Source organism: Perna viridis, chromosome 6 (assembly GCF_037379345.1).
Source record: "Perna viridis isolate PV_CMFRI_1.1 ecotype Kerala chromosome 6, ASM3737934v1, whole genome shotgun sequence".
NCBI lineage: Eukaryota > Metazoa > Mollusca > Bivalvia > Mytilida > Mytilidae > Perna > Perna viridis.
In genome coordinates this window covers 11,528,063-11,554,337 of record NC_142450.1, presented here as the reverse complement: position 1 = coordinate 11,554,337, position 26,275 = coordinate 11,528,063, and the positions used below count along the sequence as shown (strand labels likewise).

Here is a 26,275-nt window from a genome sequence, read left to right as displayed (position 1 = left end):
GTTTAAGTGACAGGGCAGATCCTCAGAAAAAAGGATCGGGTGCTAGGAAATTATTTGCTTTTTTGTCAGTTTTACACATGAAAATTACAATTTTCCAATAAGGGGGGTACCAACCCCTTCACACTCCCCCTAGATCCACCACTAAGTGTAATCACACAAGATGCTAGTATTTTCATTATACATACCTGGTATGTTTGGGATGATTGTGTTGACCTTTGAGCGTAGCTCTCTAGAGCTGAAATTTTCCCCTTCACTCTCATATCAGCATAATATCGCTTCAGCTTTTGCTCGAGAGTATGGTACATTGCCAGTGAAGGACTTGGCATGTTGCCGGTAACAAAGCGAATGATTTCACCAAGTCTGAACCCCTGCACTTCGCTCATGTACTTAAGGATGTTTTCATGGAGATCTTCATTTTTCCGTTTATTTGGAAAGAGGGATCTCTCCAAAGGCTTGTTTCTTCCTAAAAGAAAAGTATAATTTTGAACAGTTATGTCTCAATGAACTTAAGGGCATTAAAATAAAATCATTTTACTATAAGCTAGGACCGTAGCATATCAATAGATCCTTTTGTGTTAAGTTATTGAGCACGCTGAATATACACTTCCGCGAGGTAAGACCAAAAGAATTTTCCTCGCGGAAGCGTATATTGAGCATGCTCCACGCACACTCATTGAGTACCCCACAATTAGCACAAAATAGTCTATAGACTCTTTCATGTGAACTGTGGCATAGTCGACGAGCTTGCGTGGAATTGCCTTCTGTTATACCTACATGTAAGCCCTACCTCGCGGAATTATATGTCACGCATGCACATCGACTTGGCACGAACAGGTCTATTCTATCTATACTTAAAATCCCGAACTATTTGTTTTTGTTTCTGTTTTTCTGCTAGTTTGACAATATCTACAGACGGTAAATACCAAAATGCAGCGTACAAATACATGTACATGTATGTTAACGCTCACACACGAGTTACAAATATGCATACAATGTTACATTGTACATATGAAGTTTTTACTTATCCAATTATCTGACTTTTCCCAATAAAGCATTCCATTTTCGTATAAATCTTTCCAAATATAGGACTCCGATTAATGTTTAAAGTAGGCAATCTCCCTTTAACCCCTGTAGTTTTGTTGCACTTTTTACACTAACCAATGCCAGAATTGGTAGTAGATTAATAACACTTAAAGATGTAATGGACCCGTTAATAATGAATGAATCCAGTTACGTCAGGCAACAGTTTGTATTTGATATATAACAAATCACTTATTTAATGTCATACGTATATATTGGGTTGACAGTGCTTAACAATTTTTTCACGTGATTGACACTAAATTAATTACCCCAAAGGTACCGGGCATTACCCAAGAAAACGTCGAAGGTAATAATTGGTATCGGTCGTAATAGATTTACAGTTACTCTAAAGATAAGTCGACAAATATTTAAATACAAATGTATACTGAATCATTATAAAGTCTTCATAGGCCATCATGCATCTTTTCGAGAGAAGCGAATTCGCTTGTCGTGTCGTGTCCTGTCTGATTACCTGTGTCTACAATGAAACCTGGGCTCCGTTTCATAAGAAAACCTCAGTTTGAGACCATATCCTATTAGTAAAATCCTTCCTAAACTCAAATTTCGACCAACCAAATCACTTGAAATAAAGGATATGAGGAAAAATTCAAGACTTTGAAAAATCTAAATTTTAATTTTTGAAGAAACTGAACCCTGAGGTCACACGCATTTTAATTAGTCAAAAAGAAATTCATGAAATATGAGTATGGCACAGTTATCCCGGTCATCAGTGACAAACTAATGATCGAGAAATGTTTTTGAAGCCATTTATACGCGATCAAGCTGGTCGAGAACAACGTGTCGAAAAAAGTTGACTCTGTGGCGTATATGATGAGTATGTTTCTATGACAACCAATAGTTTGTTCTCTTTAGCTGTCCTTGATCAAGTAAATTAAAGCCCACACCTCAACTCATAAATCAGACAGATTGTCTTTTGTCAACGCCTTATACATGCCAACTCTACAAGTATAGCTAAAGACCTACATTTTTCACTTTAAACTGTATATACTAACCAACTGCTGCTTTTACAAGACACAAACATTTTACCACAGTTCATAATCTTTCTAAATACCTTCAGCAATCCAAGGATGCTTCATTGCCTCCATTAATGTTAATCTTTTGTCTGGGTCTGGTGTAAGAAACTTTCTTATCAAATCTCTGCAATCTACAAAAAAGACAAAGAAAAAAAGGCATATAGTCATTTGACAACACCAAAACTTCTTTCAAGATGAAATGTGTCCGCGATGACGTGTTTACTCTAGCACTGCGTCAACGCCAAAATGTATCGAGCTGTCCTCTTTAGGTAAAGTTCCATCGTAACATGTAGCAAACTCTGAAACATTAGTACATTACAAATATAGAAACATCAACAATACGAAGCCAGATACAGATATTAATGAACAATTTTCTTTGTTATGTGAATTCGCGTTAACTGCGGGGTAGTCGATGAGCATGCGTAACATACTCGTATACGTCCGCGAGGTAGAGCTTGGGGTGAAACAAATAACTTTAATCGCAGAAGTGTGCATTAGGAATGATAATCGACTACCCTGTAGTATACAGGAAAGGGTCTAATTGTTTCTACTGACCGATAAAACATACATACCACGACTTATAGTATCCGGAACTGGATTCATTTGACCAGCTACCATTTTGTTATGTAGCACTTTAATATTAAACGGCTGAACTGTAAATGGTAAGTTTCCAGTCAACATAGCAAACATGTTGACTCCTCTGTAAAGTAACCAAATATCTAGGTCAATAACAGATAGAATAAGCACAACTGTGCTACATACATAGTATTTACTGTGTCGGGATGGGATTTGTTTCGTTTCCGCAAGTTAAAACTGGTAAAGTATGGTGGTTCAATCTAGAAGTCACAAAAATGCTTTTATTAAATTATTATTATTTTTTTATTTCAACCTGATCATTTATTTATAATAACATTAAATAACCCCTTTGACCTCTTGCAAAGTTTGCTTTTCTATCACTGATCATCAGGGCGATCCATGATTTCAGGATCTTTTATAGACAAGATAAATATTCCCGTACTTAACTTTACTAATAAAAACGCATTTTTTTTTACCGTATGATTTGTCTATTTGTACACAGTCCCGATTTTAAATTGCTTTTTCCAAACAGTACATCGGTATAAATTCGAAACTTACACGCTCCATACATCGACCTGTGGGCCATACTTTTTTCTCCCTAACAACTCCGGAGCGGCGTACGCCGGGCTTCCACACTGTGTGACTAGATGTTCCTGAGCTCTTACGCCATCTTTTGTAGTGACGACCTTTATTTTGTTACTTAAACCAAAGTCTGTGGAAAGTACAAGAGAATGACATATATTTATCACAGATACTTCATTATGACAATTTTAAAATCGATGCACTACATCTTTTTTTCTTATTTTGAAATGCATGTTAATGTGTTTTTCAAAGTTTTAAATTGTTAAATTCACAAGACACATGAATCAGACTTTCCCAAATTGAAATGCACACAGTGTACTTCTAAAAGGAAGATTCACAAGGAGCTGAAATGACTTATAATACAAATTTACTTGTTTTTACTCCGTTGCTACAACAATGTAAATTTTACAACCATCTTATTTAAATTTCGTAATAAATGCTTTTCAAGTACTTGTGTTTCTTAAACTTGCACCCAAAGTACAATAAAACTCGGGAGTTTCTAGTTTAACGCTACGGTGCAACCAACTTCATTGTAATTGCCAAGTCAATAAATTGTAGTACAATTCAATAAAACTGGATTTTATTGAACCTTGATACACTTTTAACGAAAACAGACAATTCATTATGACAATTTTAAGGACAGTTTATGTTCGATCTTGAACCTTGTCTTGTTACGTAACAATCTATCAGGATTAGAGGTGACTTTCGGTACTCACCAATTATTTTTATATCTCTGTTCTCATCCAGGAGTAGATTTTCCACTTTAAGATCTCTGTAATGATAACAATGGAAATACTATCAAACATACCAATAGACTCGACAATTGTACACTTAAATACAAACCGTTCCGATTAAGCGTGTGCTATTGGTGCGATTGTGGTTGAATTGATAAGGTTTTAATATAAATGATAAAAAGAGACCACATAGATTCAAAACATTTGCCTTGATATATTTAAAATTGAAATCCTTTTATCCAAGAAAGCTCAGTAACAAGAAACATAAACATTATAATATATTTACGTGTAAAAAGAGAAAAAGTAATGTTTGACATATCATACATGTAAGTCAATGCTTAATTCGGATAAGTTGTAAGTGAAATTTAGAGAATAAGTTACGTACATGAAGTAATATATAGCGGCACATTCGAAGAGCGTTATCGACGATTTTCATAAGTCCTAATTTGGACTTTTAGTTGCAAGCAGTATTGGCCTTATCAAAGACTTAAATGACAAAAAATAAAGTAAAATCTGAAGAAGAAATGAAGGTTCTATTACGTCTTCACTTGATATAGTTAAGTATGGATCCTTAGCGAGCATGTTAAACTCTATAAACTTAACTAGATAAATGAATTTATACCAAGAGTTACGTGATCTTCCATTAAAATTGTAGATATTTGGAAAATATGAATTGGCATGTTAGTACTACATTACGTCGCAGATCAATTTTGTCATCAATCATAAGTGGATATACTGTTTACTGTTTAAGTTCCCCTTTTCATTCTAAACATGAGATTCATAAAAAAACATGATTATTTACTAACTTAAACCTTGTATTTCTAACACATGCATGCCAATTTAGAATATGAGTAAGTACTACTATCATTTTGACACTTTCAAGTGGAAAAGAACAATAATTAAAATTGTTTCAGATACCAAAATTCATTCGTGAATAAAAAGGACACAACGCACGAGTTAAAGCATTCAAGTGTCAGTCTCTGTAAGGATCAGGCAACAGGTAAAACATGGTATAAAAAACGGCAAATTTAATGATTTAATTTGATTATTTGCACAACCAGAATCACGGAAAACAGATAAGATTTTCTCTATCATTTTGGCAAATTGAGTTATATGTTTCTTGAAGTACACTGAAAATGAACATTTCAAGGGCAGATAGCTCTGTCAAAATCACAAAATCTAACATTCTATTGAAAAATTTCTGAACTTATCAAGGGATGCAGAGATCAAATAATTAGTCTTTCAAATAGAAAAAAACACCTTTGAGGGAAACTACACTGTTAAATCGGTTGGTTTTTGACATGCATGTTTCTAATTTTTCTCATTTTGCCTGATTCTTACAAAAAAGCACTTAAAAAGTCGTCAACAAAGAAATTTGATTCTGGTTTTGCATAATGCGACAATTGTAATAAAGTCAGCTCGTATTAAAATATTGATGAATCGGTCATTACGGCGACAGGTACCGTACCGTTCGAATCGTTATGTTTCCACTCGCAAGATCAATGAATTATTCTCTTTATTCTATTTCTAAATAAATGCATCTGATTGCAAATGTAATGAAACGAGACTTCATTCAACAAATAATAATCACGTATAGGGTGGAAAGGTGAAATTCATTACTAACATACTCATGTAAAACAAATTTGAAATCGATCTTTAAAAAAAAATTAAAGGATGCGTTTAGCGATGGAAAGTGTGTGATGATTAATGGTAACACTTTTTACATCTTGAATACGCTGATAGCGTGTAGCTTATATTTCGTGAGTGCCCATATTATTCTTGTCCGTCGGTCTGTCAATGGAGTTTTTGTACTAAATCTTTTCACTTCAGAACAAACCATTTTATTTAAGTGAATCAGGAGCTATAACATTAAAAACTGAAAATTTGCTGACGATAAAAACAGACAAACATCCTTTCCAAAAATACTGGTCATAATAGTAATAAAAAAATGATCGCAAGTCAATGAATCCAGGAGTGCCCTATATAGTGAAAACGTAGATATCTTTCCAATTAGGGACTCATTTCAAATATCTTTGATAGTTTAGTTATCATTTAGACAGATTTTTACATGTATACTGGGGTGGATTCAGGCGGGGGCGTGATGGGCGTGTGCCCCCTAAAATCTGCGAAGCATGCATGGGTTGTCAGGGGTAGATTTAGGCAGTTTTAGGTTGAAACTTCAATTTCTCGCTAATTTTACCACAAAAGATATCTACATTGCACCCACTCTAGAATATTTCAAAAATTTAACCTCAAAAAATTTTTTTAACTGTGCGCCCCCCAATCTAAAATCCTGGATCCTCTCCTGGTATAGATTATACAGATTTCGGTCCGGACATGTTATACTATTTGTGCTTTGGCTGATCAAGTAGGGTAGAGGCAGGATGTTCGATTCTAATACTGATAAAAAGGGGGTGGTGCTGGATACCAATGCTCATTCTTGCCAAGGTATAATTGTACAAATAATCGAATTTTCGACCAAAGGAGGGAGTGTGTTTATCCCCGAGACACCGCCGGGAACCGTCACTAACTTCAAAGTGACAGTCTTGATAAGAATCATGCAAATTATGTCAAATCTGATACACCCTAAAAAGGGTACACATTTTTATTTTTGTTATTAAATATACGATGAAATGTATAATCATGCATTCCAATCTGTCTGTTCTTAGGAGATAATTCACATTGAAAATTAATAGTTTCTATTGTATTTCAGTATCATTTACAGAGTTATCTCCCTTTATTTTGAATTCTATTGTACATTCTTAGTAATTTATATTAATATACGAACAGGGATTATATGAAAAGCCAAATGTTAATTTCTGCTTACTATAACATTTAAAAAAATATCAAACGTAAATATATGTAGTCTTTCCAACCAGGGATAGCATTTTGCATAATTCTTAGCTGGAGTACTACTTAACAATTTAGTGGTTCCAACTACTACAATATGAACAACTTAGTAGTCTACAGAAAACAGGAGATTTATTCTGTCAATTATAAAGAAAAGAAGGGCGATACCGGAAACTTATAAAAGTCAAAACGGAATGTTGTATCTTGATTTAATTTAACGGAATCAAGAATTCTTTGTTGTTGGGGATTTGAAACAGCTTGCGATCACTAGGAACTTATAAAGAGCCACAACAAAGATGTATTGTAACTGTATATAGAATCAAAGATCAAAAATAGCGCAGTGATATCCCCAATATGGTTCGCCATCGTCAATCAACTCAATTGCGGATAAAGAAAGAGAAATAAGTGCACTTGTTTAATAATCTGAATTGATCAACGGAACTAATGAAAAAATGTCTCGTTTTAGATGCCAATCTCCAGTCATCTAGTGCAAAGTTTCGGATTTTCTGTTAAAATTTAAATACGAAGTTAAAGGAAATTTTAATCTGTGTCTCACCTAAAGGTGTTATGAAATTTACTTTAACTCTAATTATATCATCCGTTACTTAACTTATGCATTTAAAATAAGATAAAGATAAATATATTAAAAAAAGTATGAATACATTAATCAATATTTAAACAAAGTTCAAGGACTAGATCTTGTGAGTTATTTGTTTTTTACCACGTTTCTATATACACAATCCTAAAATGTAGTTATGAAATTGAGATTAAATTAATTCGAACGTTATAGGGTTCTTTCCTAATCTAGAAACTACAAAAAAGAAAACCGATTTGTATTTTATTTGATTGCTACTTTCAGGTTCCATTAAATTGGGGAATGCACAAATATTTATTATGTAACAGTGAGACAAGTATCCTCCCCTAATTATGATTCCACAAATTCATATTCACGTTGTTCTTTTATGCTTCATTGCTCCATTTAAGAAAGAGTATTGTTGCAAGGTAGCTCACGTTTAATAAAGTCAATAAATTTTTGGGTCAGAATTTTGTTTAGCCTCTAACATTAAAGTTATTCCCCTTTTAACACATCCGCCTCTATCCTGTATTTTAAGAAAGTCGACTTAATTCATATAAAGTTGTTTACCTGTGAAATAAACTTCCTTACACTTTGATCGATACCTTTAATGTTGTTCAAGTTGAAATTATGATTTGGTATAATTACATGTGTTTGTGTTTTTGCTGGTTGTTTTTTTGCTTTTTACGTCGAAAAGATGCCTTGAACGCACTAACCTGTGAAGAATACCCATTCTGTGGAGGTAGTCAATCGCTGAGATCACTTGGCGTATAAATCGCTTTGCCTCTTTTTCTTCCAGTTTCTTCCGCTGACAGATATAGTCCATCAGATCCCCTCCTTTACAGTACTCCATAACAAGGTAGTAACTATTTTCTGTTTCCATAATCTCTAAAAGCTGGACGATATTCGGATGTCTGATCATTTGAAGGATTTTTCCTTCACGACGGAGGTTCTTCCGAACGTAGGAGTCTTCTTTTGCCTTTCTTTTGTCTATCACTTTTATTGCAACCTTTAAAAGTAAATAAATTTAAAAATACAAGCTTTAGGAAATTAAAAATAGTGCTTCTGTCAGGCTAAAAGTGACACAGCCCTGTTAAATAATTACCCAAACGAAAGGTGATGAGACGCAATTTCAGATTTCATTTTTACATTTTAAACGTACGTCATGGTGTGTAAGTTGATGAACTTCGATATAATAAATTCCACTGGGAACAAGTTTTAAAATATTTTCTCACATTATAAAAATAAAAATGTAGGACAAGCTCTTAGAATGTGTTCAGTAAAAGAAAGAAGAAAAATATAAGAATTATTCTAGAAAATCACTTTTTAGAATTTTATTAAATATTGTAGAACGAAATAAAAAAAAAAACCAAAATATCCGCAAGAAAATTGTCGTTGATATTGTCCAATAAATAAATTGTTTGTGGAAAGCCCGACGTCAGATATTTGATGCATTTCAAGACAAAAACTTTTTGCCCAAAAGAAATTTATATTACTAAACTTTATGTAAGTATTTATAAAATGGACCTGGGTATGGCCCACAAAAGGTCTTTCTCAACTATATATATTATAAAATGCACCTGGGTATGGCCCACAAAAGGTCTTTCTCAACTATATATATATATATATAATTTCCATTGTTTGGATACTTGGTATTCTCTATAATATTTAAAGGATCAGTTCAGATATCCACAAAAAAAATCATTTATCATATCTTTAAGCATTCAGTTTTGACTGTGTGTCAGTACAAATGTCCTTTATTCAAAGACCATAACAGTGGAAACAATTTCTCTCAAAAGCAATGATAAAGTTCGTGGGGGTGTTCAAAATAACAGTAAAGATATGATCACTGGTTCGTATTGAAATCACCTGTCATAATTTAAACTATGGTATTGAGAAAGTTTGTCTCCGAAAATGACGATAAAATAAAAAATACGAAAATAAGTAAATAAATGAAATTCAATGAAAGAGATATGTCTGGTGAACTCTTCGGAATAATTAAGTGTAAGTATTTACAAGAATCAGGCAAAATTGGAAATATCAGAAACATGCATGTCAAAACCCCACAGATCCGACAATGTAATATCACTAAAAGATACTTCCTCTATTTGAAAAAACCATTATTTGATCATTATTTGGCTTTGCGCAGAAATTTTTCAATAGAATCTTAAAATAATTATGTTCTTGACAGAGTTATCCCTAGAAATGTTCATTTTTCAGTGCATTTCAATGGTCCAGTATGATATGGAAAATCTTGTCTGTTTTCCTTGATTCTGATGGTGCAAATAGTCAAATTAAACTATTAAATTGATGTGTTTTTTCATACCATGTTTCACCTACTGCCTGATTCTTATAGGGAATGACAATTAAGTGCTACTACAGTGAAACGTGTCTAAACCGAAACATGAATAAATCGGTAACCTGTATTACCAGCCATTTTCTTAAGTCTTTTCACAGAAATTTCCAATACTTTTGTACCCGTGAAAACCAAACACCAGCCTTAAGCGAACGAATCTCACAGTCTAAAAGGGGTTCGGTTTAGACAGGGTTCACTGTACATGTAAAATAGCAATGCCAGAAAATTTATCGATTACACGAGGACACATTTTCATTAAAAAAATTCAACACGGAACGTGGTTCCAAATCGCCGTGGAGAAGTTGTCTCCTACTCTCGGACCTTGAGCAAGAGCAAGCAGCTTCTAGATATGCTTAATTTGTTAAAATCCATGGAGGGATGTTGGCCGTTTCTATAACGGTGTTACGTGTACGTGTATCATCTTTCCGCACGTTTTTTGGCGATGACAAAACAGAAGTGAATGGTACCTTATCAGTACCATTCATATCTAAACCTCTTTAAAAACCTCGTTTGAACAAACAAAAACATTTATAATAACTAGCATAGTTTATTTAAAATCGTAAGGCGTGAACTTCATTTATTCTTGTTTACCTATAAATAATTTTGACAAGTAAATAATGAAATATTGTTAAAATGTGGACTAAAAATTCACTTATGATTTATACATCATGTATCAAAATACAAAGGAGAATCACAATGGCTTTGTAGTACTGATGATACATGTAAATACACCTTTTTCCAGATGTAGGCCATTTAAATATACAATATACATATCTATTATCCATTTCCATTCTTCAATACGACTGCTCAACATCTTTTCAATTAATACATCATGATTTAAATTGAATTTATGAAATCAATAATTACTATTTTGTCGTAAAGACCAAATGAATAGACACCGATCCGTAGTTTCTACTTTTGTCAAATGTCGACATATAAATTTCACAAGGTCTTCAACATTGCTCTTATTATTTTTTTCTTTGTCTTTTTTACGATCTCACATTTCTTTCTTGTTTAATAGTACGTAGCCTAGTTTTCTCTGACAGTATTATGTCAATCTTTGGTATCTCTCATATATGTTTAATAATATAAAAAAAATTAAGTAGCTGTCTTTGTAAGAATCATGCACAATCTGAAAAATGTGATACACCCAAAAAAAAAACGCTACATATTTTTATTTTTTGTAATTAAGTTGTTTTATGGGTCTATATAATGAAATGTATAATTATTCATTGAAATCTGTCTGCTCATAGGAGATAATCAACATTGAAAATCCAATAGATACCATCTACAGAATTATCTCCCTTAATTTTGAAATCTGCAGTGCATTCTATATAATTGTTATCTCCTGAGAACACGGGTTAAATAAAAAACTGAATGTTAATTTCTGTTTACTAAAGCATTTTAAACAAAATAATATCAAAAATAAAAATATGTAGGCTTTCCAATCATGTATCACATTTTGCATGATTCTTAGCTGGAGTGCTACCTAACTGCTATAGAAGCGTAGTATGACGGAATGGGTTTAAAATAAAAAAATAGATACAGTCTGCTAAGATAAAAAAGAAATACAATTTAATAGACTTAATATTTCCTATGATATCAAAAACGAGAATATTTGTCACACCATGCAAACATTTTTCTCCCCAATTTCCCTTTCTATCTTAGTATGTAATGGTTCAGAAAACATTATTATTCATAACTCATAGTGGAAAACCTATCTAAATAAAACCCTACGTGTATGAATTACCCGTAATTTGGTTGATTGTGGTTTTACGTCCTATGGCAGATAAAATGTATTTCGTGCTTTTCAGGACGACAAAGATTAACCAGCCTATCGAACAGACCCTGCTTGGTACTATAGTCAGGTAATTGTTGAAAGAATTTTTAAAATTTTATTAATTACGTATAATATGGACAATACGACAGTGTACCAAGTTACACGCTTACTTACATTTGAAAAAGGAAATTAACTTAATATACTTACATTATTCTCTTACACATTCTTTTAGAACTGTCTTCAGTTTAACCACAGGGTTGTTTACATTGAGTATTCAAGATCGCCTGACGCATCCTCCCTCTCCTCTTTCACAGGAGATGTGTGTTGCGATCTTGAATACTTACCATACGCAAGCCCTCAGGTTTAACAAAATGGTGATAAGCGTACAGACTACTATAGTCTACACTTTTATAGCCTTGTATAAGATCCTTTAGCCAAGACGTTATAACAACATAAAAACCAGAACAAACAGGGAGTATAAACATTCTCTACTTGACACTGATTAGCTTCCGTACCTCTGCATTTATTGTAATGAAGTTCATATTTTTCAACGAATCGAATTTTTCTAAACAGTATCATTCTTGCTAAATAAATACCACTTAAGGAGGTAGACCTAGGGTAAGGGACAAAACATTTGAAGTCAGTGATATGTTTGTATCATAATCAATTTCACCAATTGAAAGCCTCTCAAGCTTTCAATTGAAAATCGATTCAAGTTACTTTGATGCTTAATGATATTTACGTTAAATGCTGAATACAAACGTTTCAGTGATTTGCAAGAGTTGTGTCCCTTACCCTAGGTCTACCTCTTTAATAACTTCCCCCGAAAATAAATTCGATGAGAATTCTAAATTAAATATCTATTATGTACATGTCTTGACAAATGCACTTTCATTAGAATCGGGTATTATTTAAATATTGAGATAAATTCTTTTTTAACGGAAAGTGGGTATGGCTGATATCAGGGTCTTTAACTGACCAATTTTGGACAAAATTCTCTACTACTTCGGTAAACGATTGGTTTCCTCACGTTTTTTTTTCGAGGATTAAGGAAATTCCATAAGTCTCCCGGGCAAGTTTGGTGTCGAAAACACTTAATAGCTCTTCTTGTATACAAACGCTGCGATTATTCAGATTAAAAAGATGCCTTTTGTATTCATAGTAACTAAACGTGTAAGTACATGTAACAGAACTTAATTTTGAATTCTTACACCCGTTTTTCTATCAGTCATTTCATGATGAAATAAATCGCTACGATGGTCTTGTGGTGGCGTACTCGCCTTTGTTGCGGATGTAGTAGATTCGATCCCGATGGTAGATTCGAGTCACAATAAAGTCTGTAAATTTGGTACATTGTAGACAATAGCACACAGCGTAATGGAGGTAGATTGACGACTGGTTGAGTCAGATTCAGGAGAATATGTCCAAAAGTTTGAAATAACTACCATGGGATACAAAGCCACAATCAATCAATCAATCAATCAATCAATCAATCCTTTTAAAATGTATAATAAATCCTTTCAGAACGAGACTCGCGGGGAGGGACAGGCGCGTAGCTGAGGCAAAATTAAAGTGTAGGCAAAATTACCGCAGGGGGTCTGGGTGCCGCTTAAGGCCCCCAGCAGCTCCAGGGCAGGGCCCTGGTAGGGGGTCCAGGGGGCAAAGCTCCGCGGAGATAGCGTTTTAGAGCATCATTTATTTATGCCTCTCCTGGATGTATTTAAAAAAAAAATAAAACAAATTGGCAAAATTAAGTGCAGGCAAAAGCTTTTTTGCCTAACGGCAGCTACGCGCCTGAGGGATAATAAGAGCAGTAATACAGACTGAGTCCATCAGTCCATTTCTAAACGGGGATCTAATAAAAAAAAAGGTAATGAAATACTCTAAAACACCTTCCACAAAGGTCGTAAGTGTGAAATTGATCGTAAATTATGACGTCAAAATGCTACTTTAGGTTGTGAAGTCATTACTTATGATCAACTTTACACTTACGACTTTTTGTAAAATCGACGCTTGGAAACTAACCTTTTACTTTATTTAATCAATCAATCCTATCATAACTAGAATGAACTAAATTACTTGAAGTTACGACCGTCTCGTTAAGCGTCTGTCGCATAAGACATTTATCATACTATTTCAACTACCGGTATTACAATGAAAAACTGAAAGTGGTACAATACTACACCAAAATGAATGTCATTTAAACATACAACATGCATATCAATGTTATAATTAATTTGTTCAGCAACAGTTCGGCATTTCCATTATCTAAATTGAATATTTTAATTTCAAAGATTTACTTTGTTGACAATTATACGATTGATATCTTTGGAGTCGAGGTTGTGTATTTTTCAAGTGTCGCCATTCATTTTCATCCGTTTGTCATTTTCTGAATCCCTTTTCGACTCTTATAGTGGCAAGGTTCGTTTAATAAAGGTAGACATTGTTCGAAAAACAAATAAATCTCAATAGCGACGATATCTTTGAATCAAATTTATCAAAATCAATCAGATTTCCAACAAAATACAATAAACTATATTCTTTGCGGGAGAGTCTTCCCCGACTTCATAAATGTACATAAAACATAATCATCTGCATGTTGATATACATGTATTGAAGTCAAGGGAGACCGTGGCTTAACAAGTTGGTCAAAATTTACAATACACGTGTGTGAAGACGTGCCTATGGACAACAGGAATACAAAAAAAAAGAAACTAAACAAAGACAAATAAAAAACAAACTTGTCTGGACAAAGCAGTGAAAAATAACTTGAAGAAGTTTTATGAAGGAATGTCCGTACTAATTTGACGAGCCGCTTTTTAGTGTTTTTAAATACCCGATTTTACATGCATGTACAACATATTGTGACGACTGAACTCGAAGGTACGAATTCATGTAAAATGGTCTTTTGTCGATACTAAGAAGAAGAAGCAATGACAAAGGTGCAATCAAAAGGAAATCATTTGAAAACCAACACTGTAGACACCACAATTAACATGAAGAACAATACGCACAATTGACCAAAAACAAAAAACAAAAACAAAAACAAAAAACAAAAACAAAACAAAAACCCCCAAAAAACCAAAAAAAAACCCTAAAAAGTTAGCACAGAAAACTGAACAGCTATATGTTAGAGTATATAAATATACTACAATTAAGTAGTACTCCAGCTAAGAATCATGCAAAATGTGATTCATGCGTGAAAAAGCCTACATATTTTTATTTTTGATATTTTGTTTGAATAGCCATAGTAAATAAAATTTACATTCAGTTCTTCATATAACCCGTGTTCTTAGGAGATAAAAATTACATAGAATGCACTGTAGATTTCAAAATTAAGGGAGGTAACTCTGTAAATGACACTCAAATACAATAGAATCTATTGAAATTTCAATGTTGATTATCTCCTAAGAGCAGGCAGGTTTGAATGAATAAGTACACAGTTCATAGTATAGACCCATAAAACAACTTAATTACAAAGATAAAAATATGTAGCCTTTTTGGGGGGTGTATCACATTTTTCAGATTTTGCATGATTCTTACAAAGACTGTTACTTGATACTACAAATATCTATGACAAACAACTGTGTTAAAGCCAATGATACATTCGTCCCTCCCAGTCAAATACAAAACCCCCCGATTTCTATTGTTTTGTAAAAATTAAAAACAAGTTAGATACACACGGTATAATTTTATTAGGCTATCGTTCCTCCATTTTAAATGATAGACGTCCCTTAACTCCGAATAAAAAAATCGGGAAGCAACTCTCCCCCAATGGATGCTTTATTTCATAAAGACCAGCAAAATTAAAGATTACCAGCCGTTTTCTGTTAAGTTTGGCCATTCTACGTAGTCACAGTGAGCTCTCATTTACATGTATGTTTTGGTTTATTACCGACATTTCCGCTAAATGATCTTACCTTACTGAGAACATCTCCCAAAGCGTTTTTAGTTATCGTAAGATGAGTGGACGGACATGACGGACATGACGGACATGACAGTCATGACGTAAATGGCGGTGGTATAACTATTTTCATGAACTTACAGAACATAACAGTTGTTAAGATGTTCGCACGGCCTTTTTGACATTTATAACATATCGTTTTACGTTATATATATATATATATATATATATATATATATATATAACAGTAGTTTTGTTGTCTTAATGTATCAATAATTATTTTTAAAAAATACTATGGTATATTTATATGGCATATATGGCATTCGTTAATAGGAAACGAAATATTCGCAGATCCGAATATTGATATTACAATAACCAGAAAACTAATTTACACTCCAATTACAAACATCAAACAAACTATCAAGAGAACACTTTATATTACAAGTTTAAATGAAGTAATAATATACAATTTAAATTTGAAATGAAATTTTCATGAACTAGATATTAATCTAAATTAAGTATGGAAAACAATAATTTACTTTATACATTGTAATGGATTTTCATCAATTAGGATATTAAATATCGAATTTCGTTTGACATACAATGTAGATGTAATAACGAGCTTCTAGAAAAATCAACTCAAAATATAAATACAGTTTGATGGACTAAGACCTACAATGCATAATGACATCTAAGCATTGTCGATTTAGGCCACATTTTAAATACCAAATTTTACTGCTTGAAGCCACATCTTATTTCCCTGATTTTTCTACTTGAAGCCACATTTTAGCGTCCTGATTTTAACGCATATACTTGCAACGACGCCTTATCCCCTACATTCATTCTGCAGCTTGTACATGTGTAACGCTACCTTAGCGTCATTTTTTACTGCTTAAGTAAGTGAACCTAGGGTAAGGGACATAACTCTTGAAAACAGTGATATACTTGTATCATATTCAATTTCATCAAAGCCAATCAAGCTTGCATATGAAACAGAATGAAATAAGTCCAAGTTACTTTGATGCTTAGATGAGATTGATGTAAAATGTTGAATACAAACGTTCAAATGATGTGTAAGAGAATTGAGTCCCTCACCCTAGGTCTACTACCTTAACGACACTTTGGTGTTGGAACCGACACTCTTGTATTCTTGTTTTACTGGTTCCTGGTTCATTCTTAATTTCTACCACCAGTTGAATTTGACACCGTATAAGACGATGTATAAGGACCCCAACGATTAACCAAAAATAGATATTTATGAAGGCTTTTAAAAGATAATGTTAAAACGAAAAAAAAGTCAGTTAAAATTACTACCCTTGAAATTACAGTAAATATTCATTCGGTTTTAAAACTTCTTGGGAATTACTATTATATTTCTATGCATTGTATATGTACATGTGTATACGATTCGAGTGATTAACCGATATCTTTCAACAACAAAAAACGTATAAATGCTGTAATCGTAACAGTAAAATTTTCTGCATTTTGAAAAGGAATTAAGAGTGCCAGCAAAGTTTCCTCAGAAAAGTGGGTGCTAGGACATTATTTGTCCTTTGTTTATCAATTTTACACATCACAATGACAAATTTTTCGATAAAAAGGGGGGAGGTGCAAACCTCCTACACCCCTCCGGATTCTCCACTGATTTTGATTGCCAATTAGTTCAGTCTGATCATTGAGGACCGTATACATTAAATGTGTGTTTTTGGGCTCGACATGACTGTTATCTGTTCGGTTTCCTTGTAGAAAAAGAAATGGTCTTAGTTTTAACTAAGAGAGGACGATGCCTTCGCACTTTCATGTATTTGCCGAATATGAAAATCAATACAAATGAATTCTCAGGTTTTGTTACTTTGTATGTATGGTTTTAGTTACTTTGTGTTCTTTGTTGTGTATGTCTGTTTTCCATGTCTGGTCTTTGTCCCTGGATTACATTCTTTTGATTACCGCTATAACATTGGTTCCCTTGATTACTCTTTGATGTAGTTTATACATGTATATAAAAATAAACTACTTGTAAATTAAAAAAATTGACAAACAAGCGAAGTGATCAAGGTCTTTTAAGTCACGGTTATACTCCCAAATGGTTAAGCAGAAGTTTTAGTGAAAGGAAAGGAAAACGCAACTTAAGAATCTTACCTTTTCGCCTGTCAGAATATGCATCGCTTCCTTAACTTTAGCGAAAGATCCTTCGCCTATGGTTTTGCCGAGTAAATAATTTCCAACTTTCTTAGAATGCTGAAAACTCAGAATCATTTCTCTAGAAACCTCAGTCACTTTCCTCGGTAAAAATCCGATGTGGTCTGTCATATCGGTAAGAACCGTCATTTTGCTCTTATATTGTGTTTGCCTCCTTTTAATTCACAATCTAAAAAAAGAATAACCACAATTTCAACTTTAATCAAACTTCGAATTACAAATATTACATTATCTAATATATTTTAATTGTCTCGTCACTACAAAAGAACGGTAAACTTCAATTATCCCCGTTTTTGTGGTTTATGTACAAAGGATGTACCCTTTATTAAATATATTAACCCTTGAATGTTTGATATTCGTTACAATACGCCAAACTTAATCCAAATATTTGATAGAGAATTTCTGATTATGGTCGCTTTTATATTCATCTTACGCACATCCCTCGCGAATACCTGACTCTACCTGAGAAAGCAAATACCGATGACGGAAAACGTTTTCTCCGGATTTTTCTTCAGGTGAATATTAAATATCAAAAGGTTTACAATATACAAAGCTTTCAAGTGTTTACTTTATTATTATAAAAGGGACGCATTGTTGATTAACAAAATATGCACTGTGTTTGCACCGTGTGTCGGGCGTGACTTCCAAATATTTTAAGGTATCCCTTTTAAAAGCATGTAAATTTCACCACTTTATAAGTGACAGTTAACGAAAGATGAGATAAATGAACAATACGGCCCTTTTAAATCTGAAGAAAGTTGATGCAATTAATTGAAAAGGCTTATATATGATCAAAATTCGAGATCCGTATGAAAAGTATGGGACACAGAAGAATACTTATATAAAAACATTTTTTTATCCATTAAGAAGCATTAAATACCCTATGAATTACACGGTTTGAAGTCAGTTTGATGCCTTTTTGAACAGAAATGGTCCATATAATGATATCTTGTATGTTTATTAAACTGGAACGTGCTTTGTTGTGGTCGCAATGTTTTTTTAATGCTGTGCCCATAAATAAAACCCACACTATTTACAGCCAAATATTATAGAATTTGAGTCAGTACATTCAATTTGACTATAGTTTTGAATCTTAGAGTAATTAGTGTACATGGGAGGATCCAGAAAAAAAAAGGGGGGTTCCCCTTATGCTATAAAAGTTTGGTTACTTAAATACGAAAAACTGGAAATCTCTGGAGCGCTCCACTTTAGGCCAATTGGTGCCTTCTTTCACATTTTCTGGAACCGTCACTGATATGAATGTTTACAATTCAGACAAAAACTCCAGAATTGGATTGGGTCTTTCTGCTGGTAAAAACGACGTTTTTAGGCAAAAATTCGATTATTATTATACCCAGCCCCACTAAATACGGAGAAGAAATAACAACAAAAATCGCATCTCGTTTCATTTGCCTTGTCTTTTCTTTTTTATACATGATCCTTGAATGTTAATACGTGAAACGATTAAAATCGTGGGTAAAAGTGTATGTATACATGTACATTGTATATACCTTAATTTCCTCGACAAAAATACACTCATTCCTGCTCTTGCAGTATAAGAGTGACTATCTATTTTCACTGACTCATACCTGATGTCGGTTTTAAGATAATAAAGCAGTTGTTCTCCTAGGGTATTTATTGTATTCACAGGGAAATATTGTACTAAACAGATTGCTTCAACGTAACGTATTACCTCAGGGGTTTAAATTGCCATGTTTTCCCATGTTTCAAAAACAACCTTTGTATTGTTTCAAGGCCCATTACTGCTTATTTATTAAAAGCCACGATTAAAAATGCAAAAGAAATTACATAATGGTATATAAACATTGACTTTATTGAATGAATTATGCTGATGCATGTTCGCTTTTGTCATTGATCTATATGTTGATATTTTATATGGAAGTATATTTCATATAGTTTTACGATAAATTAACTTATATTTCAGAAAACTCCGGTGTGACATTTTAAATTCTACTACATTGAAACCAGTCTAAACCAAACCCTGATTAAACGAAAACCTGTCTGAACCAGACAACTTTTGAAATCCCATTTTGTCAGTTTAAATGTATTTTGAACCTGGATAAATCGTACAACTGTCTAAACCGACCAAATTCTACACTCCGTAAGGGGTTTGGTTTAGAGAGGTTTTATTGTATCTTGCGATAATCCGCATGTGATTTCGATGATCTGCATAAAATTAAAAGAATTGAAATTAGCAAATTAATTAAGTAGCAGTCTTTGTTAGAAACATGTAAAGTCTGTAATATGTGATGCACCCCAAAAAGGCTACATGTTTTTCTTATTAAGTCATTGCTTTCTAGGTATATATTACGAAATGTATAATTATTCATTCCAATCTGTTCGGTCTTGTGAACTAATTCACGTAGTATATCCAATAGACTCTATTGTATTTCTGTGTCATTTACAGAGTTATCTCCCTTAATTTTGAAGTTTACAGTGCATAATTCATATCTCAGAAGACAAAACCAAATTTGAATTTCAGTTTATTTTAACATTTTAAACAAACTATCAAAAATAAAAATATGTAGGCATTTCAACCATGTTTTACATTTATGTGATTCTTAGCCGGAGTGCTACTTAAGTACAATTAGAGTGATCGTGTCTACATGTATATCATCAAGTATTTAAAATAATCATTAATCTATGAATGTTTGGATAAGTAGATAAAATTAGCAGAATTTACAATGTTTAGTTATTAAACTCTGTTGTGGTTCTTTTCGTTCTTCGCTTGGTTTGTAGTTCTTTATTTCGTTTAAATTATTGCGTTTCTCTTTTTCTTTTTTTTCAGTTCAGTTATTAACGTTGATATGGTACATGTAAGCCTAAATTAAGGGCGGATACAGAAATTGAAGTACGGGAGGGCTTACTGACTAACGATAGAAGGGGTGTGCAGCGTCAAGCTTCAATTGTTCTCTTTCATTTCGACCATTTTTTCAAAATAAAGGGAGAGCGCGCGCCAGCCTGCACCCGCATTATTTTGTAAATAAAAATTATAATGTATTAAAGAAAGCAACAAAAATGGAATACACATTACCTATCTTGTTTCACTATGAGAAATGGCCGCTAACAATGTTCTTTTAAAATATAAAGCAAAAACTATAAAAAAAAGCGTTCCATTATAATTTCATTCGGTTGAAGTATTGAATTAGAATGAAATTTATTTCTCCTGGGTATTTGCATCATTTGTGTGGGGTGGTCGTTACAGTTTTACCCGTTTTTATATTTTCCCGCTCAAAATATTTTAGGTTTTTAGAGGGCTTTCGTTTATATTATTCATTCAGTACGATAACGTCTTACTGATCGGTTCGGTTAAATTTTATACATTTCTTTTACTGTATAAGTGTTTCATTTGGAATATATTATGTATCGTATGTTATAATAAATTACACGTCGCAGCGGCGTTGTCGTGCGGTTATCCACTTTATCATGACTTTATATTAATTCCCTTTACAGATTCTAGGTTATTCTGTGGTTATTCTTAAAGCAGTTTTTGTGTAATTCACAAAGATGACGGGTTGTTACCAGGAGAAAAATAAAAAAGGAAAACAGGTACTCATGCAGTTTGATCTTTTAAACATCGACAATTATTTAAGGGAAGAGTCAGTGTGTCATCAATTTCAAAATGTCACAATATACGTAAAGACACGGAAATGGCACTAACAACCTCAATGGTAAACTAATTTTCTGATAGGTACGCATTTAATTGGTTTAGAATTGAATGATGGTATTCATAATTCAAAAATTCAAATTTGTATAGTGACCAATAATCTCTAAACTAAATATATACTTATAAGGATTGAAACATTTCTTATTCAAACAAAACATTTGGCGGGTTTCGCAAACTCTAAACAAATGGCCCAATAAAAAGGATCATGGCACCGACAACGTACATGTATCAAATTCATTGTCCATATATACAATCATGTACCCATGTAAGCATAAAAATCAAGTGGATTCTTCGGACAGTGCTTTAATTGAAATTAAACTGAAGCTATAGGAGATTAAGGGGGTAAACTCGGACAGCAGCGCCGAGCCCCGAATACATTTGGTATCGGTTGGGATTGACGTAAAAGTTATTGATATGCGCCTCTTTGTCTACAAGACAAGTAAATTGTCACTATTAGAAAATAAAAGATGAAAGGGTATATTTGTTCAACATGATTAAAAGGCTTAAAATGACAATGGTTCATATTTACCAACGGTCAAAATACGTAAAAATGGATTATATGTCAATGAAAAAAAACCAAATCAAACATTCGGTACTACAAATTTGATGATTAACATGAAAACAAATAGACAGCTACAGCTGACGCAAGTTACGAACTCATCACAGTGCCATCACGTCATAAGTACTCACATGAAACATTTTACACAATTAGAATGCCAAATGTCATGTTTAATGACCGGCTCAACGACATTAACATTCTAGACATGCATAGTATTAATGATCAAGATGCAAACCATTCCAAATCATCCATACCATGTTTTAGAAATAAAGTATTATGTAACATTGAGGTTGGAGTTCCATTCCTCCATAGCGTTAGGAAAACACCAAGTCAGAAAATAGCTTGCTAAACAATCTGTAGCATTGATTGATTAAGGACACGGTTTCTTACGTTATCACAGAAAAACTCACATTTTTTAAATAATAGGACAGGATCAGAATTCTCTATGAAGAAAATAAAGGATCGACAAGACACTGAAAAAGAAATTGATTTCGTCACCTTCACCAACGCAACCAATAGAATGGTCTTTGTTTTTCGTTGAAGATTTGTGATTTTAAGTCGATCAAGCGCCGAAAAGCACCTTACACTTTAAGCTCAATATATACGCTGCAGACGGTCCTCTAAGGAAATACAAGAACTTTTCAAATGCCGGAAAAATTAATGAATTTTTGCGGCGTAATCCGAAAGCCAAAGAACGTTTGATTTGAATAATGTCAGAGAAATTCGAAAGGCATGTATGCACTATACAGTGGTTGGTAAGGGGGAATCTCTGGGTTCCTGGTCAATATCGTAAACAACCCTATAGTATCGCTTAAATATTGACTCAGGTCACCATCGGCGGATATGCACAAAAACAATCTCCTCAGACCTATAACCACTTCCTGATTAACTACATATCACTCCGCTAGCTTAAAAGTTCTGCTATACCAGATGTGAAACAATTCACAGGGCATGTCGACTACTTATTACATTATGTGAAGCTATTTCCGGTGTACTGTACTGATTTTAACACTGAGTGTGGCAGAGGTGTAAAGCCTTGAAAAAGCAAATATACCCTCTGTGCACTGCATTGGCACAATAAATGAGTAATTTGCCGCTTGTGAAATAAAATAAACACAAAGAATTGGAATCTTGATTAAATTACATTTAAGTTTGCACATTTGTATTGAAAGATGATATAAATTATTTGAAAGAAACAATAAAATAAAGCATATTTTCTCAAATTTGAGTATTAGTGAAGTAAAATAACTTCATATCCGCTCAGCCAATCAAAAGGCAAAACACGTCACTGCTGACTAGGGCACATATTTGAAAGATGCTTTTGGAATGAAAATGTTATACGGGATTCCAGGTTACATGTAGGAAGGAAACGAACGTCTATCGCTGCTTGGAGATTTGTTTTCAATATGTTAATGATTGGGTCAGTTTATGCTGCGTCATGCATTATTTACGATATCTTGTCCTGTAAAGGAGACAAACACGCCAAAAACAAGAAAAACACTTCAGATATAATCAAAACAATTTATGAATATGACCAAAACGCCCTTGAATAGGGTAGATATCATTATGTAGTAAAATTAAATTTCGTAACAAAGTTAACCTTGAAAATTCGAAATCAATGTCTTAAAATAAAGACAATAAATACACAAACAATAGGTGCACCCGATATCGCGAAGAAGGCGTTTGTTGCACGTTATTGACTCGTTTTATTCAATAAACAGGAAGTGTTAATAATAACGACGCAAACAAAAAAAGAAAAAAAAAAAAAAAAAAAAAATAAAAACAAAACAAACAAACAAAACAAAACAAAACAAATTAAAACAAAAACAACAAAAACAACAAAAACAACAAAAAAAAAAAACAATTTTATTCTCCACTATTTTCACTGCGAAAAAGGCAATACAAGCAAATAAAAACAGCGTGCAATATATCCTATCTTATGATTACATTAATTTAAGAGCATTCAAATGTTTAACATTAATGTAAATTGAAATACACACTTGCGCGTGAATTTGAAGTACATATATGCAGTCATACATGTATATTATTATCGGTAAACACAAAGAGGGGAATGAAACGGCAAAATATTACAACGATGAAAAGCAATTCAACCTGAAATCGAGTTTTTAATGATAAGAAAGATTAACGACAATGTCAAAATTTTCCTGTTAAGGTTAAGATACTGAACATGTACACCTATGTGTTCATTAAAAATGATGAATAAATGTCAAGATAAATAAAATTTGGAATTAGCTGGGTCGAGTGTTAATTTCATTTCTGTAAACATGTTAAAATATCATGAAAATATTCGCACTTTTTGTTTAAAATGAGATTTAGGTGTTCTTATGTTTTTGTAAATTTTTTAAATCATTATGGTTAAATCCCAATTCATTTCTTTGTTATTATGGTTACACTGCATTTCCAATTCATTTCTATCGGTAAATATATACATGTAAATAAAATTTATTTTGCGAGAACATAACCATCATTTGATTTAAAACTTAATAATGATAAAGAACATTTCAGTTTTATGCTTCATCTAGCCATTAAAGGGTCTAATCTAAGCTAACTTATTTGAAATGTATAACAATTTCATTTCATATTCAGTGTTACGTGTACTCGCTCTCATCCAATAATACTTTAAATTACTTTTTTTCTAGATATAGATTTGGAATTTCAGTTATAGAAGTTATAAAACCTAATTTTCTTTTGCTGTGCATCTTTATTTTGACAACGAACTCAAATCAATCGTCATATTGTAAACTGCAGTGTACAATTATTATTGTGCAAGTCGTATGTGAACGTAATCTGCCAAATTAAGTACTTCTGTAAAAATAACTTTACCTACACGGTATTGAGTCAAATTACTATTCGAACATTCCAAATTATAATTTATATATAACTAACGGGTCATGTTATAATGAAAAGAACATTGATATAAAAGACCATCCCTAAATTCGTTAAAATTATGAACAATCTCGAAAAAAAAAATAGTGCATGAGTTAAGCTTACTACAGGATACCCTTGCTCTTCATCTTAGAAACCATACGGTTGAAATATGAAATTAATTGTTAAACATGAAGTTGATATCGTTCGAGTCTGAAATCAAATTCCTCCTTACCTATAAATAAAACTTCTGTCGAAGTATCAAGAAGCAGAGAAAACTGAAACGGAAAAGGAATTGACCGACGGACATCATGATCACAATCGTGAAGTATAAAACAAAAAAGAGCCCATTCTCTTCCCAATAGGGTTTAAATACGAGCCAGAGTCCCGATATTCAATATTCGAAAAATACATTTAATTTGGTCTTGCATATATTAACAATTTAGCTCATATTACATGTATATGTGGATGTGCATTAATATTGTAATGGATAAGACTTCGCGTTTAACTTAGATTTCTGAATAAAATTTGAAATACGTAATTGATAGTATAAACTTTACAGTAACGAAAGAGAGAGACAGACAGACATTCATAAAATTGGCAAACTTGTAGAAATACATGTATTAATGGTAAAACCTTTATGGTAATACAGACAAACAGACATTCAGGGCATAAGACAATTTTATTATTCCTCGAAAAAAAAGTCAAGTCAATTAACTGAACGTACACATGTATATAAAAGACATTTCTGGATATGTACTCTAAATCTAAGTGAATATTTCGCTGGTGTTGACAAACTTTTATAAACTTTTATAGATACTATATTGAAATGACATTGAAAACTTGAAAATACAATTATAATATAAATTTTCATGCTCGTGTTGAACATTGTTATGAAACATTGCTCTCAAAAATGACAAAATAAATCACTAAAATGATAAATCTTCAAAAATTATTACAATTTATAAGAAAACAAACATCAAAAGCAATTGTTTTCCTTGATCCCTTTCCAAAGATAGTAAATATGAAATATTAAATATAAAACGATAAAATGAACTACATGGCATATTTTATGTCCCTTTATAAAATTCTTATATGGGGCTTGAAGTGTAATGGCATCGTAAAATATTATAATTGCTATAATTTATAGTCGTTCTGATCCAGTTATGGAATCTGAAGGTATTTACATACAAAATCCGGATATTTATAAACGTATGATATTCCACGCGTTACCATATTTATGAAATTAAATAATGCATTTCGAAGAGAATACAAGACGTGTGTATGGAGAGAGGGAAAAGGGAGAAAGAATCGGCATTCTTTGCATTTCTTCATACAAACTGTTTTTTAGATATGATATTTTGATGAGTATATTGCCGATAGCTTTTAATGCGATTTGGAAATTGAATACTAATATCTGTTTGTATCTGTATATACAAATAAGTAAGTGTATATCTATAAATAGTGTTCAAA

General features: G+C 32.7%; 1 protein-coding gene across 6 annotated transcripts in view; it reads right to left on the bottom strand.

Moving 5' to 3' along the window:
* Positions 1 to 26,275, bottom strand: part of LOC148613652 (hormonally up-regulated neu tumor-associated kinase-like) — a 34,318-nt gene that overhangs the window by 3,405 nt on the left and 4,638 nt on the right. For 2 of the 6 annotated variants that reach the window (XM_088587108.1, XM_088587105.1), the window contains exons 2-8: positions 17,610 to 17,838; positions 8,147 to 8,439; positions 3,989 to 4,044; positions 3,249 to 3,402; positions 2,687 to 2,814; positions 2,153 to 2,245; positions 186 to 463 (exon numbers count right to left, since the gene is read on the bottom strand). In XM_088587108.1, coding sequence (XP_088443234.1) covers positions 186 to 463; positions 2,153 to 2,245; positions 2,687 to 2,814; positions 3,249 to 3,402; positions 3,989 to 4,044; positions 8,147 to 8,439; positions 17,610 to 17,798 — 1,191 coding nt within the window. In that variant the 5' untranslated portion in view covers positions 17,799 to 17,838. Of the gene's footprint in view, positions 1 to 185; positions 464 to 2,152; positions 2,246 to 2,686; positions 2,815 to 3,248; positions 3,403 to 3,988; positions 4,045 to 8,146; positions 8,440 to 17,609; positions 17,839 to 17,988; positions 18,154 to 26,275 lie in introns of those variants that run through there. The other 4 variants (XM_088587109.1, XM_088587107.1, XM_088587104.1 and 1 more) reach the window with 4 other exon arrangements.